The sequence below is a fragment of the Typopeltis vanoorti genome, chromosome 16 (genome assembly GCF_054136105.1).
Source record: "Typopeltis vanoorti isolate ZY-2024b chromosome 16, IOZ_Tvanoo_1.0, whole genome shotgun sequence".
NCBI classification, from domain to species: Eukaryota; Metazoa; Arthropoda; class Arachnida; order Uropygi; family Thelyphonidae; genus Typopeltis; species Typopeltis vanoorti.
The window spans coordinates 55,904,440-55,926,044 of record NC_143564.1 but is presented as its reverse complement, the minus strand read 5'-3'; the positions used below and the strand labels follow the sequence as shown (position 1 = coordinate 55,926,044).

The following is a 21,605-nucleotide window of genomic DNA, read 5'->3' as shown; positions in this document are numbered from 1 at the left end:
GACATTAGTTCTTTTTTCAGTTACAATTTGAATTGTTTCTACAATGATCTGTTTTAGTGTTGTGTATGTTGTCATATTGTATTGTATAGTATGCCCATGCTTTAGAGATCTTCGCTTGGAGCCTTGCCAAGAATAGTCGATTCATACTGAAGGGGAAAAAGAAATGAAGGATGTACAAATTGGTTGCCAACACGCGAAATCACATACTTTATAGGTAAAATTTTCCAACTGTTATACAAGCAACATAGTTAACTACAATGATCATAAAAGAGAAGTTAATTTTCCGATGTGTAATAATAAACAACTCATCCCACAATACGGATTGATTACCTTATTATCGGAATGGATAATAGGGTAATCTCCTTCTGTTGACGTGTGCAGAAGTGTCGAAGGGTCTTGAATCTTTGGGTGTACTATAGCTCAGAAGTGCTGGATAGAAAACCAGTAAAAATATTAGTAATTTCAATAAAATATGTTTTTTTTTTCCTTTTGGTGTTGTTTATACTGTAAAGCACTATTATGAATAATGAACAACACCTAAGCTGATATGTCAAGAGTGAGGTGTACTGGGGGAGCAGTATATCAAGGAAAGGAAGGTCAAAAGTAGAATTTCATATTGCTCAGTACCTCTCCCTTTTAACCTTTATGCCAATGATATTCCCACTGGATTGCAGGTAGATATTCAGTTATTCCAGATGATGTGAAGTGGAAAGGGAGATCAATTATAATGCTGATGTGAGAGCCTTCAGAAGGATTTGAATAAACTGAGCAGATGGACAAATAAATGGGAATGTCAATTTAATCCAGCTAAATAAATATAAGGTCTTGAAATTTGGGATTCACAGCTGAGTGGTTGCATACTCTATCAGTGGATATGTTACTGGAGGAATTAGATGAGGCAAGAGATTCATTTTGGCTCCATTATGTGGTCTTGACCCTGGACAATTGATAGACATGCAGAAATTTTTGTTAAGAAGGGGAGTATGTGTGGAATTACAAAGTAGGTGATTATGACAAACTGAGGAATTAGTTCAGAGCAGAGCTGTGGCATAAGAATAGAGAGGAGATATATAAGCAGTTCATAAGAGATGGTCTAGGGGGTTTTGTAGCGTCTGATTGTATGCTCATAGCCAGTAAGATAAATCAGGTAGAAGTTAGATGGACACAGTATCATTAAGAGGAGACCTGTAGGAAAAAAAAAAAAGTTATGGAGTGAATATAAAGAAAAAGGTTATTAGTTATTACTGGTGAGATCTCTCTGAGCAATAAATACAAAATGTTATATTCAAAAATGACAATCAAGGAGAAGAAGGAGAAGCCATAGTATTCAACACAAAATACGAGGCTAATCTTCTTGAATGACAGGCAGTCTCAAGTAGAGCGATGTTGGCTAATATCAGAATGGGGATTTAGACAATGAGACTTATTTGTGCCTATGGTCCCATGGAAGGTTCTACTAAGATAGAAGTGGAGGAATATTTTGATACTTTAAAAAAATCAACTGACACAATGAAAAAGGAAAAGTTGGTCCTTGTTGGGGATCTAAATAGCAGAGTAGGAAATGATTGTCAGATATACAAAAATATTTTGGGAAAATTTGGAGAAAAGCGCAAAGCTAATAATAATGGCAAATACCTGTTGGATTTCTGCTCCGGACATGGACTGGTTATTACTAACACAACGATCCAACATAAAAATGTGCACAAATTCACACGGAGAGAAGAAGTAAGGAATAAGAAAAATCTCATTGACTATGTTATTGTTGATAGTCATGTTTTCTCCCTGGTGCAGAACACCAGAGTGTACAAAGTATTTGAAATTGGAAGTAATCACTATTTAGTCTTGAGCAGGATAAAATTAAATTTCATTTTGAAAAGAATAACATACAAGAAAGTTTTAAAGCAAATAAAAGTTGAGCAGCTCTCAGATGTGAACTGTAGACTAAAATTCACAAAGATTATTGAAGAAAAAATGAAAGAGTTTCAGAACAGGAGCCAAACCTTGGAGATTCAGTGGCAAGCCTTGAAGAAAACCCTGATTGATTCAGCCAGAGAGGCATGTGGCGAGGTTGTCTGCAAGATAGAAAAATCAGAACTCCATGGTGGACACAGAAAATTAAAGAGGCAGTGAAGGAAAAGAAGAAAGCATATCAAAAGTTCCTGGCAAATAAGTCAGCTTTTGCTCTTATTAGAGAATACAGAGATGAATATAAGAAACCAAAACACTGTGTAAAACTAGCTAAACAAAAGTCATGGGAGGACTTTGGCAAGAACATAGAAAATAAATATCAAGAAGGTGGTAAGATATTCTGGAGGTTGTTGAAGTAGCTTAGAAATGGAGGAAAGAGTGCTGTAAAAGGAGTTAGAGATGATAAAGATGACATGATAACGGGAGAAAAAAGATATCCTTGAAGTATGAAGTAATTACTTCGAAAAACTGCTAAATGAAACAAGCAGTGATTGCACAGTGGTTAAAAACACTGACCAGACATGCAGTCAGGAATACATATCCATACTTGAAGTAGAAAAAGCCATCAAAGGCTTGAAATGTGGAAAGGCAGCAGGAGTAGATGATATTTGACCAGAAATGCTTAAGTATGGTGGTATAACTTACAGTGGCTGCACTGCATGGTTCAGAAAGCCTGGACAGAGGGACGAATTCCTGATGATTAGAGTAGGGCTCTAATAGTACGTATATACAAAAAGGGAAATAAAACTGAATGTGAGAATTACAGAAGTATTTACCTACTGAGTGTTCCTGGCAAGATCTATGCAAGTATACTTGAGAAACAGTTGAGAAGAATTGTGGAAGAAAAGCTTGGTGAAGAACAAGTTGGATTCAGCCAAATAGAGGCTGTCAGGATCACATCTTCACTTTACGACAAATAGTTGAGAAAGCATGGGAATATAACAAAGATCTGTATTTAAGTTTTGTCGATGTGGAAAAGGCATATGACATGGTGCCAAGAGAGAAACAATTCAATACGCTACAGTTATATGGTGTCAATGGGACATTATATCAAGCAATACTTAGTCTTTATTTGAGTTGTGAGTCAACAGCTAGAATTGAAGGAAGTACAGGAAGATGGTTTGATGTTAAATCTGGTGTCAGACAAAGATGTACATTATCCCCTTTGTTGTTCATTATCTATATGGATCACATTATGAAGGAAAGTGGTATTAAACATGATATCAGAATTTGAGATGTTAATGTCAGCTCTTTGCTTTATGCGGACGATGTTATACTTCTGAATAAATCCGCTACAAGTTTGCAAGATTCCCTGATTAAATTGAATAACTGTTGTAATAGATATGGTATGAAGGTCAGCATTAAAAAGACAAAGACAATGAAATTAGGTAGAATTGTTGAAAATGCCAACTGTGTTGTGAACGGGGAACCTGTGGAACTAGTAAAACATTTCAGCTACTTATGCATGATTTTTAGTGAAGATGGTAAATTAAATATGGAAATAGACAATAAAATCAACAAAGCTGATATGGTGATAAGTCAATTGAATAAATTCATATGGAATAAGAGAGAAATTAGTCGGAACACTAAATTAGCTGTATACAAGACAGTGTTCAAACCAGTTTTAACTTATGGATCTGAGAGCTGGGTCAGAAGGTAAAACATTTGACCGAAGACTAGAGACTGCAGATATGAGAGTCCTGAGAAATATTAGAGGCGTGAACAGATATCATCAGTGGCAATACCATATTAAAAACGAGGATTTTTAGAAAGAACTAGACCTTGTCAAGTTCTTAATATTCAGGAGTGCGTTAGCAGAGCTAATCTCAGGTGGTATGGTCACTTAAACAGAGTGAGCAAGGAAAGATTAGCAAAACAAGTGTTATCTGCCAGGTTGGCAGGAAAATGACACAGAGGAAGACCAAGATATAGGTGGATTGATACGGTACAAAGTGCCTTAGACGATAGAAATATAAGATCTGATAATGTTGGAGTCTTGACAAGTAACAGACTGATTTGGAGGAAAATTGTAGATAGGAAGTTAGTAATGATGTAAATTTTTCATGTAGTACTATCATATCCTGTGCAACCTTTGAGGGTACATGTCAGGAATTTAATGATGATGATGAGGTTATTAGTAAGCTCACAAGTAGTACAAGGCACAGCAAGAAGGATGTTCTGTATGGTAAGGAAGGCTACAGCTAATTGTGAAAGAATTCTAGCTGATGAGACCAAAAGAGATCCCAAAGAGTTATTTTGATATGTGGCAAGTAAAGGCAAGAGAAACAAAAATGAATCTTTATTTCTGTTGCCGAAGTAGGTAACAGAAACAAATGAAATAGCTGATTTGCTTAGTGATCATTTAAGAGTGTGCCATTCCGATGAAGATATTGCAGTGCTAGGTATGACATGGACTGATGTGATAACAGAGGTAGCTAAATTGGAGGTTCTTGTGATATTACAGAACTTTAACGCAAATACAGCCATGAGATTAGGTCTCATATCAGTCTGTGTGTGCAAGGGAATTTCAAAGGAATGGTAGCTCCTTTGATCAAGCAGTTTAATTTAATTCCTAGTTCTGGGAATGGGAAGAGGGAATAATAATTCTGCTTCATAAAGGAGGCACCAAGACAGAAGCTGCAAATTACAGTGCAATCACTATCTCAAGTGAAAATGACCTTATGCTTTGAAATTGTGTTACACTTTTGAAGTATTCTGATCTGTAACATGCCTAATTTTTACAAAGTTCCCTATATTCTGATAATTCTTGAATAAACATAGGGTAATAAGGATGCAATTTTAGTTCAGTTTCACTTTAACAAATTTAGTTTAATCCTTTATCCAAGTGTGAGCAAACAAAGTTTGCGCCTGAAAATATCTTCAGGACTGGGGTAAGGTAGTACAACACCAGGCAACTCGTAGCAAAGCTGGACCAAGTTAACATAATGCATAACATTATACATATCCCAAGGAGATGTGTTTTGCATTATGGGAGATACTGAGATAGGAGTGATGTTAGCTTGGTTCACCTTTACTACGAGTTGCTCGGTGTTGTGCTACCTTACCCCAGTCCTGAAGATATTTTCAGGGGCAAACTTTGCTCACACTTGGATAAAGGATTAAACTAAATGAAAGTTTATTTTAAGTGAAAAATAAACTTTCAGTTTCACTTGTTTTTGCATTATCAAATATGCAATTCCAAGTTCCAGTGTTCTTTTATGTATTGATTCCATTGGTGATCTCACAACTGACTTCTCAACTTGGTCTACATTCTTACTCTCTTGTCAAAATTCTGCTGCCTCTAGATTTATCCATTGTGCTTTCAGTGTTAAGGTGTTTCCACTCCCTTCACAAGCAAGTTTGTTTTGCTGAAGGATCTTGAAATAATCAGCACTAGAGTCTTGCATCCATTTCAGTCTCTTTCCAGATCATTCATATCATACATCCAATAAGTGACAATAACACATTCTTCAATGGCATAAATATGCTGATCAGCCATTGTTTAAATTGAAAATATAAAATAAAACAAATGTGAAATAAAAGAATGATTATTAAATAACTTAAGGAATTCACAACGTACACTAGAATATTAATTAAATTAAACTTTAATCTATATTTCCAATATTTTAGCAACATCATGTTGCCATCTTCAAAGGAACTTAAAATAAAGACACGTGCATGCAGGCACTACACACAGTAAATGAGGAAGAAGCGAGGAAGCTATTGTTTCTCCTAAAAGTCCTGATGGTGCCCCCTAGCGGGCTATGTAAGTATTCTTGCTATTGGGTTGAGGGTCTCCTGATGTACGTCTCCCAAATTTTGGACAATCTCATGCAACCAAATTTGTTGAGGTTTAGCATGTTTCTTAGGGCTGAGACTGATTCCATGAAAAGTCTTTCAAATTTGAACTTGCTATGGTGTATTATTGTGGCTTTCTTCCACTGTATTCTGTGGCATGTATCCAGAGCATGGTCTGCAAGACCAGAGTAGCTATGCTAGTGAAAACAGATGTAGTCCTTGTGTTCTGATATTCTGATATTCACTGTCCTGCTGATTGGCCAAAGTAGGGCAGTTTACTGCTGCAAGGGACCTGGTATACACCACATAGGTCTAGGGGAAGTAATTGGTCTTTAGTGGAGCAGATAAGGGATGCCAATTTTCTATATGGTCTGTAACAAGAGGTCAAGTCATGTTTTTTTAAGATTTTGGTAATTTTTTCTGAGGTGCCTCGGATGTAGGGAATGGTGATGAATTTAGAGTAATCCTTGTTGTGAAGGGGGGGGGGAGGGTTGTGGTTTACTGGTTTCAATATATTTTGGATTTTTTTTTTAGGGGGGGGGGAGCCATTGGCCGAGAAAGTGTTGAGGATGTGATTTAGTTCAGTGGTTAGGACATTGTCATTTGAACAGATTAGTTTAGCCCTGTTGTGTAGTGTAATGTCTTAATAACTCCATATTGTTGTGGGGGGGGGGAATTGTTGGTGAATGTATCTGCCTGTATGGGTGGGTTTTCTATAAATTGAGTAAACCAAGGTTCCATCAAGCTGGTAGGTGACTAGTGTGTCTGGGAAAGGGAGGCTATTGTTTTCCTCTTTTTCCAGGGTGAACTTGATTCTGGGGTGTTGGTTGTTTAAGTGTGTTAGGAAGGAGAGGAGTGTATCAGAGCCATGTGGCCAAATAGTGTACACATCATCAACGTAGCAAAGCTATATGGTTGGTTTTTGTAGGGTAGAGTTTAAGGCTTTCTCTTCAAAAGTCTCCATAAAGAAGTTGGCTAAGGGTGGGGGAGAGTGGTGAACCCATGGGAACAAATTGGGTTCACCAATTTGTTCTACCTGGTATACACCAGGTCCCTTGCAGCTGTAAGCTGTCCTACTTTGGCCAAACAACCAGGGCAGCAAATATCAGAATTTCAGAACACAAGGACTACATCCATTTTCACCAGTATAGCCACTCTGGTCTTGCAGACCATGCTCTGGATACACACCACAGACTACGGTAGAAGAAAGCCACAATAATACACCATAGCAAGTTCAAATTTGAAAGACTTTTCATGGAATCAGCCTCAGCCCTAAGAAACATGCCAAACTTCAACAGATTTAGTTGCATGAGACTGCCCCAAATTTGGGAGACTTACATTAGGAGACCTTCAGCCCAACGGCCAAGAATACCTACATACCCCGCTGGGGGGGGGGGCACCATCAGGACTTTTAGGAGAAACGATAGCTTCCTCGCTTCTTCCTCATTTACTATGTGTAGTGCCTGCATGCACGTCTTTATCTTAAGTTCCTTTGAAGATGGCAACGTGACATTGCCGAAATATTGGAAATATAGATTAAAGTTTAATTTAATTTATATTCTAGTGTATGTTGTGAATTCTTTAAGTTAATTAATAATCATGTGTAACCAATATATAAGCCTTTCTGCGTGAAATAAAAGAAGCTAAAAATATTTACTACTGGGAGAAAACCTTGCATTCAAGAAAGTAAAACACATTCCAAATGATTATATATGTACCAATTTTACATAGAAGGTAATGGGACTTTGTGGCCACCCAATAATTCTTTCCAAAGCCTTTGTATTCTATTTTGTAACTATCATGCTTATTTAGGAAAATCACATATACTTAAGAAAGAATGATTATGGAAGGATGATACTGACTGGTGAGAATGGTAGAATGATAATCAGTATGAAGAATATAGTTGAGATATTAACTGACATTTCATAAAGGTATTTCATCCTTGTGAATGTGATATCGTGTAGAATTTGAGTGCAGCAGTAAGAAGAGAGGAGGAGAGGCTGGTGATGAGTGAGTAGGAGATATATGTATATATATATGAGGAATTAAGTAAACTTAAATGGTAATAAAGCAATGGCACTATATATATATATATATATATATATATGTTAAAGATACCAAGCTATTTTAAATATAAACCTGATTTTAATCCATTTCCCAAGTAAGTCAAGTTTGCGCCTGCAAGTAGTGGAAGTCTGGGTGACCTGCACGTAGTGCAAGTCTTAGGCAACTCGTGGTAAAGGTGGAATTAGCTCTGATTACTATTCTTAGTATTTACCCTTAATGCAAAGCACATCTCCTTGAGGAGAAGTATGATGCTATGCATTAAAGGCAAGGGGCCACTACCCAGACCGGTTTCGACCTTTATTGATGTCTCATCAGTGGGAGCCAGGCTTATAAATACCAGGGTTAAGTAATACAGAGCTTATAAATATTTTACCAAAACAAGTTACCATAAGGTGCTTTGACCTTATTTGACCTGGCTCCCTGATGAGACCTCAATAAATGTCGAAACCGGTCTGGGTAGTGGCCCCTTGCCTTTAATGCATAGCATCATACTTCTCCTCAAGGAGATGTGGTTTGCATTAATGGTAAATACTAAGAATAGTGATTAGAGCTTATTCCACCTTTACCACGAGTTGCCTAAGACTTGCACTACGTGTGTGTCAACCAGACTTGCACAACTTGCAAGCATAAACTTGACCTACTTATCTGTTTGCTTACTTGGGAAATGGATTAAAACCAGGTTTATATTTAAAATAGCTTGGTATATTTAACGTATATTATACCCAAGGTAAAAAACTTTCTATATATATATATATATATATATATATATGTATGTATATTTAATAGCCATATATTTCAACCTGAACATTGCAGGTTATCATCACTTTCATCAGGCAGTTGAATGCAAAGTAGAACACAAGCAGTGGATTGTTTAAAACAGTATAAGCCATGTCATGTTATACATAGAGCAATGCAAATATTGTTCTATGTATAATGTCACATGGTAGATGCATATACAGTGGTATAATTTGATTTTGCTAAGACTTTTGATAGATTGCCACACCACAAGGTGGTCACTAAACTGAAGCAGATGGGATTGGAATGTAGACTAGTGAGTTGGATAGGTGAATGGCTATCAGATAGCTATCAGCAAGCTGTATATGGGGGAGGGGCACTATCTTGAAAGAGAAAATCACTAGTGGTGTGCTGCAAGGATCAGTTTGTAGGCCATTGTTATTTAATTTGTATATTAATCATATGGGATATGTTTAACTGGTGATATACAACTGTTGGCAGATGATGCAAAACTGGGGAGAATGATGAGGAATCAAATCAAACAGGAGGACTTGAATAGATTGTATTAGTGGGCAACATTATCGAACTGTCAATTCCATGTTGCTAAGTGTAAGGTTCTGAAATTTGGTAGGTAGGGATGCAAACTATACACTTAGCAGGGAAATTTTGTAAGTGAGGAGATAAGAGACTTTGGAGTGGTGGTGGACAAGGATCTGAAGTTCAGAGGTCACATTGCATGAGTTGTGAAGACATCACATCAAATTACAGCAATGATGTGGAGGATCTTAACTTTTAGAAATAAAGGGGCTCTGGTTCCCTTGTATAAGGCTGGATCAGGCCTCATATGGATTGTTATGCAGATTTGGTCTCTCCCTGGTTTTCATGGTGATGTGGATATGTTGGAAAGAGTCCAGAGAAGACTGACTAAGGACAGATTGAAGGAATACAGTTTGCACAAAGCCTTGTGAATAGGAGGAGAGGGGGGGACAGGATATGATTGAGACATTCAAAATTCAAACCTCTCATGCATGAATTTCTATATTCATTTATAAAAAATTATAATGGCATGATTCAGTACCATTTAATCTTACAGTATTACCATGAATTCATTAATTTTGCTAAATTTATGTCCTGTATATGTAAAAAATGAAGTCCTCGTCTGAGGACATCACGCACTAATGCGAACAGACTACAGACATATTTCTGTGGAAATGACTTAGACTAAGGAATTTATTTTCATTGAAAGACATTACAAGTATGACAAAACAGATTATAAACAATTTATATTATCTTTGCCTTTACCGCATGCATACAGATTAGTTTGTTTCACAATTTCACCCATCAATTCATCTGGAAACAGCTGTGAAAAATAATCTACTCCGTGAATATTTACTTGGTGTTTTCCTCTAAACTGTGGTTCAGTACCAGCAAAGGGATTATCTTTCTCACTAAACCACTCTGGTTGTCTCTGCAATGGCATATGACTGTATTTTGCACACTAGCTGGACTTTGAATGTTGTGAGTCTGACCAACAGGGGGAAGGACACTGAACATCACTGCCTTCACTTGAACTATCACTCTCTGTAGGATTATTCTGTGGCTGCTGGTATGTAGGATCATCATCAGAATCACTCAGCTCCAAACCATCTTCAGATTCCTCCAACAGTTTTTCAGTCTCCTCTTGAGAGGAGATTGAAAAATCCATCTGTAAAAGAGATGATAATGCCAATTAATACACTTACTATTCATTTATGTTTGCAAAAATAAAATAATAAAAATATTGTCCAAGAACTTTCTAACCTCAAACTATTTGCCACATAGACTACCTTACAAACATACTGTCCTCATGTGAGGACAGGTTGTTTTCAAGTTCCTTTTATGAATATGGTAATAAACATGAACAAATTAAATATTCACACTTCATCTACAAGGTATAACAATATATAAAACCATACTAACCTTTCCATAAGACTCATAAAATCACCAAATTCAAATAAACAAAACAGCAGCTTTTCACTTCCTCCTTGATACCACCATGCCCTGCAGAGAGATTGGTATTTCTGTAACTCTGTTGAAACTCCTACTATCTGGTGTGGTTTCTAAGAACACTTTGGTCTCCCCAGATGAGGACTACATGCATACAATAGCACTAAATTATGAAAGAATAATTATTATGAGGGAAAATATATGAGCCCTTATGCATGAGAGGGTTAAGTTGGTAAAGGGTTGTTACTAGGTTAATATAAAAGAAATTTTTCATAGAATGGGAGAAGTAGGTAGAATAAGGGAACATACCTGGAAGTTGTATAAAGAGATTGTGAGCAGGGACATAAGCAGTAGGTTCCTTGCATGGAGAGTGGTTAGTCAGTGGAATGCATTGCCTGACATTGTGGTTAATACAGATATTTTGAATGAGTTTAAAGCATGGTTTGATGGGCTTTGTGTGTAACAGCATTTGCCTCCCTCTATGAGGCCTTTGATTCCATGGATCTTTGGTGTTAATAACAATTAATAATACTGCATGAAAAACTGTTGTTGAGGTTGAGAAGGATGAGGTAGGAGTGGCAATTAGTAGCCTTGCTACATGGATGGCTGAGAATCTTAACAGTTTGTGTATGAGGGGATGTGATGATGCAGAAGAGAAAGGTGAAAAATGGAGTGCCATTGGTTTCTGACTAAATTATCACCAATATGGAGTTATGGATATTGTAGGGAAAACTTCCAGTGAAACAATGCAGCTTATACCAATCAGGATTTACAGATATGTGAAACTGCTAATGAAGCAATGCAAGCTTATCGAGAAAAAGAATTCCTGTTATAGAATGTATGCTGTTCTCAAATGGTTCTGAACTCCAAACTGAGTGATAGACATAAAGTTTGAGATTTTCATCATTATTATTGTTGATTAAGAAGAAACATAGTGACCAAAGGCATTATTTCATAATGCAAAAGATGGTGACTGGTTCCAGTTCCCTAAGTAATAAAGTGAAAAGAGATGCACCTCTTAAGGCACTCAAGTATGTTTTTGGCAGTGAATCATCCACCTCATGACACTTATTCATTTGCTGTATAGTCTCCATGAGTGAATAACTACAGTATTCTTTTAAAACTTGTTTTATTTTACTGTAATTTACTGAATTAAATAATAACACACAATTGATCAAGTGATATTAATGGTGCGCCCCCTTGTAAATGTAATAAGATTGATCCTAAGTTGGAATTAATATCATTAAGAAGTACAAAGGTGGTCAAGGCATTGCAAGCCTATCAATGACTTTAAACAGGCTGCATCAACTGTAAATACAGTCATTAAGAATACAGCTAGTTAAAGAATGCATCAAAGAATTTGAATTAGTAAATAGCAGACATGGAAAATGCTGTTATATTATTGTTTGTAAGTTATATCATGATTAAGGTATTTTACATATAATAAACTTTGTTTCTGTTTACAAATTTCTATTTTTATCACTATACTTTCTTTGTTTCAAATGTATATTTCTTATTATATTTATGCCATTTATCATGCACATATATTTTAAATTTCTTTTTTTAGCACTTAACATTATGATTGTAAACATTTTTGCTTATATAAACTTCTATTGTAACATTTGGCTTTGGAAGCCATTCTGACTGATGTAAGTTTCAATTTACAGAAAGTATTCTGGAACACAGACTAATCCCTCTAATTTGGGAACTGTCTGTGTTGGGGTCTGTAGAGTTTGGCCCCCTGAAATGAGTCTTCTGATTTCATGCATACCTGGAAATTCTACTAGTAATAATATTTACTAAAAAATATAAGACATCGATAAACTGACCATAGATTTTTAATTTGTACGTATGTTTGTACAATATTGCCTACCGGTTTCGCTAGTAACTGACTAGCTATTTCAAGGCTTGCACAGTACAAAAAAATGATAAATGCAAAAAAGGTTTAAGAATGCAAAAAACGTTAGTACCTGTTAGGTAGCTAAGGTAACACATTCGCATGACATGTCTGTATGAATTATGACTTTCTACTAAGTATCATGAACACACGTTATATGCAAATGCGTAATATGATTATTCGCGTACTGTAGTTCTGTTGAACTGAGAGAATTAATTAGATTTTTCCAAGTATCGTTCAGTATGGTCTCTTGATTTCTGTTTAGGTTGTTGCCTGTACGTAGCACTACTGCTGCTTCTTTGAATAATCGGTCAGTAATCGTTATCTATGTAGGGCATAGAGCTGTTTTCCCAGTCTGTAGTGTGGTTCGAAGTTGAAAAGTGATGTGCTAAACCGGAGGTGATTGTTCTGTTGTGATTTACATTGCCAACATGTTCTTTCTGTCTTATTTCCAGGCTTCTCGAAGTTTGTCCAATGTAGGAAAGACCGCACGTGCATGGGATATTATATACATCTGGATATTTATAAAATGGAACACTGTCCTTAGGAGATCTTAGACCCTGTCTGATGCTAGTAGTTGGTTTAAATACAACCCTGATGTTATGGGCTTTTAACAATCTCGCAATTTTGGTGGAAATTGGACTCATAAAGGGGATGACTGCTGTTGAAATTTGCTGGGAGACTGTTCTTTCTTGTTGGTTATCTTTGTATAGAAATTTGTCAATGATGTTTCGAGGATAACCATTTTGCGATAGTGTTATAGTGATTTGGGACAGTTCTCAGAAGGCCTAGCCATGGGCAGCCCCTCTGTCACCACCACGTGCAGACCTTTTTATGGAGAAATTTGAAAAGGAAATCTTCACCAACATTACTCCTAAACCTTCAATATGGTGGAGATATGTGGATGATATCTTCATCATATGGCAGGACAACATGGAAAACCTACATATGTTTGTCAATAGAATCAACTCACTCCACAATAAAATCAAATTTACTCTAGAAGTAGAAAACAATGAACAACTACACTTCTTGGACATACTAGTTAAAAGACAAGGTGACAATTTCAAACTGTCCATTTACAAAAAAACCTACGGACACTGGATGATATCTACATTACTCTTCAAACCATCATAGGTCACATAAACAGAGCATCATCCACATGTTGAGAAATCGAGCCAGAAACTTTATCTCCGATGATGAAGAAGTTCAGTTAGAACTGTCCCAAATCGCTATAACACTATCGCAAAATGGTTATCCTTGAAACATCATCAACAAATTTCTTTACAAAGCTAACTAACTACTGTTGCTTTCCCCTTGTCTTTGTCTAGAAGTCGCTTCTTCTCTACTTAAGGCCAAACTTCCTCCTTCCAACATATCTTTTTCTGAAATGAAATGTTTACAGTCCTTGAGAAAAAACAATCACTTCATTATCACCAAAACTGACAAGGGGAGAGCAACAGTAGTTATGGACTCAGCAAATTACAGAAGAAAACTTTCTCTTTTACTTCGAGATCGCTCCACATATCAAGAACTTGATTATAATCCAACCAACAGACAACTAAGGAAATTAAATTCTCTCTTAGATGAAGTCATCAGTTTAGATAGAGACACAATTGAAAGACTTAAAACTCATTTTGCAAGACTTCCTAGATTTTATGGTCTTTCTAAAATACATAAAATTGACTTTTCTCTTCATCCAATAGTAGATTGTATTGATTCTCCTACTTACCATATAGCCAAATATCTAGCTAAATTATTGAAATCTCATATAGGCAACTCTAGTTCCTTTCTAAAAAACTCCTCCGATTTCTTAGAAAAATTAAAAAATGTCTCATTACAACCAAAAATGTCACATATCTTATGGTGAGCTTTGATATAGAATCTTTATATGCAAATGTACCTCTCAACTTTAAAATTACTTGCTGACATCTTTCCAGAAGACATTATAAAACTATTCAATTTTGTAATACACTCTGGATATTTGTCATAACAAATTTTACAGCCAAGTAGAAGGAATGGCCATGGGAAGTCCTCTCTCTCCTGCTTTAGCCAACTTTTATTTAGAACATCTAGAAAAAGTCCTCTTCTCGTCTATTTTCCCTCAACCATCCTTTTGGGTAAGATATATAGATGACATCTTTACTGTATGGCTGCACAACAAAGACTCCTTACTTTCTTTTTTAAACAATATCAATTCCTTACATCATCATATAAAGTTTACTATGGAAATGGAAGAAAACAACCAGTTATCTTATTTAGATGTTCTCCTCATCTGGTCACCTTCAAATACTCTTACAACTACAGTTTACAGGAAACCAACATTCACAGGTCATTATATTCTTAAAGAATCAGCCCATCATCCTTGTCAAAAAACAGGAATCATAAAATGTCTTATCAAAAGAGCCAAAACCAATTGTTCTACTTCTAATTTTCTACAGAAAGAACTTTCTACTATCCAACAACACATGAAACTCAATGGCTTTTCCGAAAAGAGTACTCAACATCTTCTTGATTCTTATAATCCACCACAAAACAATGATGATTCAATACATTGAGTTCCAATTCCTTATATCTCCGGGATTTCCGAACCTATCGCAAGAATTTTTAAGAAATATGAGTTAACAGCTACATATTCACCTATTAACAAATTATCTTCCCATTTTCCTTCTCCTAAAGACAAACGCTCAACTATATCTCTTCCTGGAGTTTATCAAATTCCCTGCAACTGTGATCTCTCCTATTTTGGACAAACTGGACGTTCTCTTGAAAAAAGAATCCAAGAACATCAATCCTCCATTCATCACAACAAACCTGAAAAATCTGGATTGGCTCAGCACGGGATTGAAACTAACCACATCCTTTGGTCAAAAACTCGCCTCTTACATAGATCCCGTTATAAATTTGAACATTTATTCAAAGAAAGTGTAGAGGCCTTACTCCATCGTCCTAACCTGAATCGGAATGACTGTATATCTATATGAAAAATCTGGGAACGTCTAATCAGGATAACTCATTAATTCATATTAATTTTATGTTATTTAATATTATTAATTAATATCTTTATTTTAATCATGTCTCTGCTTAAAAATATTCCCTTTAATACTTAGTGATATAACATCACGCGGCTTGTTCTATTTTTAAATGATCTATTGTTAGTATTCCACCTTGTATTTTTTTTTTTTAAACTGTTCTTGTAGTGCCACTGAAGATGGTCTGTTATTTCCAGACTGAAATATTTGGTTAATTAAATATCTTTCTTGTGTTTACGTGCATAAATTATTCAGTCTTTATGTCACAAGTATCCTTAAAACATCAAATATGTATAATTATATAATATTTACTGTTTTGTTACCTTTGGTTTATGTTAAATTTCTTATATTCATTCTGAGTATTATTATTTTTATTTTCAGTTGGCTATGAGAGGTCCTCCTGGTCCTATGGGTTTATCTGGATTGCCAGGACCAGTAGTAAGTTATCAGTATTATTAAAATTAAAATAATTAAAAGTATGTTTGATGAATTTAACTTATTTTAATCTTTCTTCAATATGAAAGATTAAATTTATAATTAAAGTGACCGTATTTGTCACTTAAATTATATTTGTCACTAAACATGCTTATGGACCTGGAATGATTTTTTTTTTGTTTTGTTTTAATTTTTTCAAATCTTGAAACTGAGACACATGGTAAAATCATGCCAAATTTGACAGAATGCTAGACTCTATGTGATAGAATCTAATGAATAACTTAAAACGATAATCAAAATGTGGAATTTCCTTGAACCCTTAGAAACTTTCTCATTGAACTTTAAAATGATTATTTTTTTGTATGGACATATAGGATAAAATAAATTATTATCATTTGAAATGTATTTTTTATTACACATCTAATTGACTCTCACTAGAACAAACTTATAGAGACTTTAGGAATAATTTATTTATTTATTTATTTTATATATTATTTCCACACATCAGAGGCAGCAGGACCTATAGCAAATAAATGTTGTGTATAGTTGACAACATTATTTTGAATTTCTTTTAACATAGCATTATAACTATGGTATTTTGGTTGGAACTCTTTTGGCAGTTAGATTTGGTAACTATTATAATGGTGTTTGCTATTGTGACAGTCAACTTTACCCAATGTTTAGGCATAAATGTCAGTTTTCATACATATTGTTGTTTAATGGAGGGAACTGACAATTTTTTTTTTTAATATAACCATTACATTTTTTTATTATTACTTCGATATTTTACCAGAGTCATATTGACAATTTAAGCAAACAATATTAACCAGATATTAATGCATATATACGTACACACCTACATGCATACTGTCACTACTGAACATGTCAAACAAACAAATAAATAAACAAAAGAATGCCTGTGTCTTGAATGCTTAGGCAATAACTTTGTGTGGGGATTATTTTATAATCTTGGTCATTGGAATGAAGGTTTTCAGATAATAGTCTCCAGATTTCTGGTTAACTGATGCTATTACATAAATATATCCAATCTCAATATTATTGAGGTTAGATATAATTTATCATAGCAGGAATATGTTCAGAAAGTCTCCTGGTCTTGAATTTACTACTGAATTAAAGACTTTTTTTATAGTATTTTATGCAGGTAAAATATAATTTTTGCAATGCTTGACTGGTAGTAATTATTGTAGAACCAGATATACAGATGCCTCATCTAGAAATCTATGGCCTTTAGATAAATGAAGAAGGATGCTATTTTTCTGCATGTGATAGGAAAGTTAGTAAGGAGGTTATATTTTTCAAGCGTGCAGGCCAATTTTTATAAGTTGGCTTTATTTTTTCTGCTTTGGCATGTATTGTGAGGGCTAGTATTATGTGGCTCTATTTGATATCAGTAACTTGGAATTTGGATTTGGTCATCTCATCGGAGGATGTAATTATAAATGAGGTGTCAAATCATCCACCAATTGGTGAAAGTGACATGAGGTGATTACCTGGGTGGTTGCCAGCAGTGCAAGGACCCCTGTGAAAAAAGGGTATATGTGGAACTACAAGGGGGGTGATTATGAAGAGCTCAGGAGACAGCTTGCAGGTGTAGCATGGAATGAGGAGTTAGCTGGAAAAGAGATCAATGCAGCTTGGGAGATTTAAAAGAACTATTTAGTAGATGCAATGTCTAAATGTATACCACGGGTGAGAAGGTTAAATAAGGTAGGTGTGAGATGGATGAATAAAGAGATTAAGCATGCGATACAGAGAAAAAGGGCATTGTGGAGGCAGCATAAGAGAAGTGGAAGTAACCAATTTCATGTGGTCTACAAAGACCAGGCAAGGAGGGTGACTTGGTTGGTGAGAGTAGCTAAAGAGAGGTATGAACAGCAGTTAGCTAATGAAGCCAAAAAGAATCCTAGGGAATTCTTTCGATATGTAGCCAGCAAAAGAAAGAATGATTATAGAAGGATGACATTGATTGGAGGAAATGGTATAAAGACAGCTGATGCAGAATGTTTGGTGGAGATACTTAATGAGCAGTTCATAAAGATCTTTCAATCTTGTGAATGTGACTTCATGGAGAGATTGAGAGCAGTTGATGATGGGGAGGAGAGACTGACTGTAAGTGAGCAAGAGGTGTTTGGGGAGTTGAGTAAACTAGATATAAATAAGGCTGTGGGACTTTATAATATATCACCGTGTATTCTGAAGGAATGTGCCAGAGAGTTGACACCTGCCTTGACATATTTTTTTAATATGAGTCTTGCAGTTGGTCAAGTTCCTAAAGAGTGGAAAGAGGGCAAGATTGTGCCACTTCATAAAGGAGGTAATCGAACTCAAGCATCAAACTATAGGCCTATCTCTGTGTCAGGTGTTGTGGTTAAGTTGTTGGAGAAGCTTGTGAGAACTAGGATCCAGAGTTGGGTAGACAACAATGGTATAATCTTTGATGGACATCATGGATTTGCTAAAGGGAGGTCATGTTTTAGTAATCTACTTACTTATTACAATAAAGTGATTGCTTCCTTGGACAGAGGAGAAGGATACACAGTAATATACTTGGATTTCTCAAAAGCTTTTGATAGAGTACCTCATAAGTTGACAGTCAAACTAGAGCAGATGGGGTTGGATATTAGATTAGTGCATTGGATTGGAGACTGGCTATCAGATAGGTATCAACAAGTTGTGTATGGGGGTGCGATATCCAGGAAAAGGAAAGTCACTAGTGGAGTGCCTCGGGGGTCTGTATTAGGGCAATTACTATTTAACTTGTATATTAATGATATTGGCGAGGGTTTGGATGGAGATATTCAGTTGTTTGCAGATGATGCAAAGTTGGGACGATCCATGAAGAGTAGTGAAGATGTTGTGGCCTTGCAAGAGGACTTGAATAGATTGAGTGATTGGGCAAGCAGATGGGGATGTGAGTTCAATGTTACAAAATGTAAGGTTTTAAAATTTGGAAAACAAAGATGGGATGCAGAATTTATGCTTGGTGAGAGTATATTTTTGGAAGTGGAGGAAATAAGAGATCTGGGGGTGATAGTTGCTAAGGATCTAAAATTTAGGGGACACATCGCCAAAGTTGTGAAGACAACACAAAGACTTCTAGGAATGATGCGGAGGACACTGACGTGTTGAAGTACGGAGGTTCTTGTTCCATTGTATAAGACTTTGATTAGGCCACACATGGACTATTGTGCCCAGATTTGGTCACCGGGTTTTCAGAAGGATGAAGAGATGTTGGAAAGGTTCCAAAGGTGACTGATTAAGGTAGTTTCTGACCTCTGGAATGTTGAGTATGAGGAAAGATTGAGAAGATGTAATTTGCAGAGTCTAGTGGAGAGAAGGAAGAGGGGAGATATGATAGAGACCTACAAGTTGGTAAGGGGTTGTTATAAGATCAATGGTGGTGAAGTTCTACAGAGAATAGTGGGAGATCAGGGGAGAATCAGAGGTAATCCCTGGAAACTGTATAAAGAGGGTGTGAGTAGGGGAGTGAGAGGCGGTTTTTTTTTCGTGCAGAGTTGTGAATGATTGGAATGCCTTGCCTGAAAGTTTGTCTGCAAGGAGTTTGAGTGTGTTTAAGACACGGTATGATGAGGTGTGTGTGTGTGTGTGTGTGTGTGTGTGTGTGTGTGTGTGTGTGTGTGTGTGATAAAAGGACCTCAGATGAGTCTTTGACTCCAGAGGTCTTGTTTAATAATAATAATAATAATAATAATAATAACTATTTGTTAAACAGTGCTGTTATATGCTGTTAACTTGAGTACATTTCTGTCATAGCAGAGCCTTATTATTATTATTATCCTGAGACTCCATGGAGTCATAAACTCATCTAGGAGGTCCTTTCATCATACACACAGTTCATCATACTGCACTTCAAACACACTCAAATTCTCTGTAGACACACCATCTCATGCAAGGAATTCACAATTCGGACGAACAAAATGCGCTTGCGTGCAAAATGAAAAATTGAATGTGTCATACAGGCTATTTTAACTTATATTTTTTATATACTTAAAAAATGTATTCATTTTTTGCTATTGTAAAAATTGATCGTGCCATACAGGCTTTAGTCTATCCATGCAGCAGAGAATTACCTACGTAATAGTTTATTGGTCAACTATTACGTAGGTAATTCACTCAATTCAGCATGTTTTGACAGGAATATGGGTGCTTGCAGTGACTTGTTCAAAGCACGAGTACAGTGGTATAGCAAACAAGTCAATGCATGCAAGTTGATTCGGGCTAAATTTCAAATCTGTAAATACCAGTGGTTTAGGAATAAGTTTCATTATTTTTTGTGTGCTTTGCCAACAATCATCAGTCGAAAGTGTGATAGATAAGTGGAGTCATACAAAGTGTAAATTAAATCTTTTATTTTGTGAATATTTTTTCAAATTTTATTACTTCATTATGTCTGAATATAAGAAGAAATGTCGACGGTACAGCATTGAGTATTTGAAATATGGTTTTATTCAGTCTCCTACGAACCAATTATTACCCATGTGCTTGATTTGCCAAAAAGTGTTTTCAAATGAAGCAATGAAGCTTTCTAGGCTACAAGAGCATTTAACTAAAATGCATGCTGACAAAAAGGATAAAGATTTGTCCTCTTTTCAAGTACTAGAAGACAAATATTTTAAACGTCTAACTATATCAAAACTTTTTACGTCGTCCACTAAACAAGTTAATAATGGATTACAAGCTTTTTATAATATTTCATTATTAATCGCAAAAGCGGGAAAACCACACACAATTGGTGAGGAATTAACGTTGCCGACAGTAAAAGAAGTAATAAACACTGTGTTTCATAAGCCAGTGTCAGATATCATCAGGAAAATTCCTTTGAGCAATAACTGAGTGCAAAGAAGAATCGATGAAATGGCTGAAGACGTTGAAAAATCATTGTGCGATTATTTGAAGACGTACCAAATTTCCATTCAACTCGATGAATCAACTCTCCCAAATAATGAACCGCTACTCTTATCATACGTACGATTCATAAAAGAAGAAAAAGTTTGTCAAGAATTATTATTTGCTAAAAACTTGGAAGCAGATACAAAGGGAGAATCTATGTTTATTATCATGAATAAGTTTTTTCAAGAGAAAGACATTCCTATTTGTAATATTTTGTCTGCTGCTACTGATGGTACTCCAGCAATGACAGGGCGCCACAAGGGTTTCATAGCGTATTTGAAACAAGCATTACCAAATGTACTCGTTATACATTGTGTTCTTCTTCATCAACATCTGGTTGCGAAAAATTTAAGTGAACGCTTGTACACGTCGCTCCATTACATTTTTAGAATAGTCAATAAGATTAGAAGCAATTCATTTAGTGACAGATTGTTTAGCCAACTTTGTGGTGAAAACAATGAAGATTTCAATCATTTGCTGCTTCACACAGAAGTTCGCTGGCTTTCAAAAGGTATTTGTCTGAATTGATTTTACAATTTGTTTGATTCAGTACTAGAGTTCCTAGAAAACAGAGACGACGGATTGCAGGCCAACCTGATTACTTCCAAAAATGACATCGCTTATTTGACAGACCTCTATAAAATATTTAATGAAGTCAATCTACAACTACAAGGTGATGAATTGAATTGAATTAAAACAAAAAACGTTATTGCTGCTTTTGTAGGGAAACTTCTTCTGTTCAAGTGGAATATAGGCCG

At 35.7% G+C, this 21,605-nt stretch overlaps 1 protein-coding gene and 1 long non-coding RNA gene across 2 annotated transcripts in view; one reads left to right on the top strand and one right to left on the bottom strand.

Annotated features, from left to right (window-relative positions):
• The window catches only part of LOC150098030 (uncharacterized), a 345,561-nt gene that overhangs the window by 36,982 nt on the left and 286,974 nt on the right, over window positions 1-21,605 (top strand). Inside the window, exon 6 of the mRNA XM_090406662.1 lies at window positions 15,862-15,918. Coding sequence (XP_090262788.1) covers window positions 15,862-15,918 — 57 coding nt within the window. The remainder of the gene's footprint in view (window positions 1-15,861; window positions 15,919-21,605) is intronic.
• LOC150098031 (uncharacterized) lies at window positions 9,781-11,629 on the bottom strand. Its single transcript, XR_016549591.1, has 2 exons — window positions 10,528-11,629; window positions 9,781-10,273 (listed from the first exon to the last, which is right to left on the bottom strand). It is a non-coding gene; the product is annotated as an uncharacterized LOC150098031 (long non-coding RNA).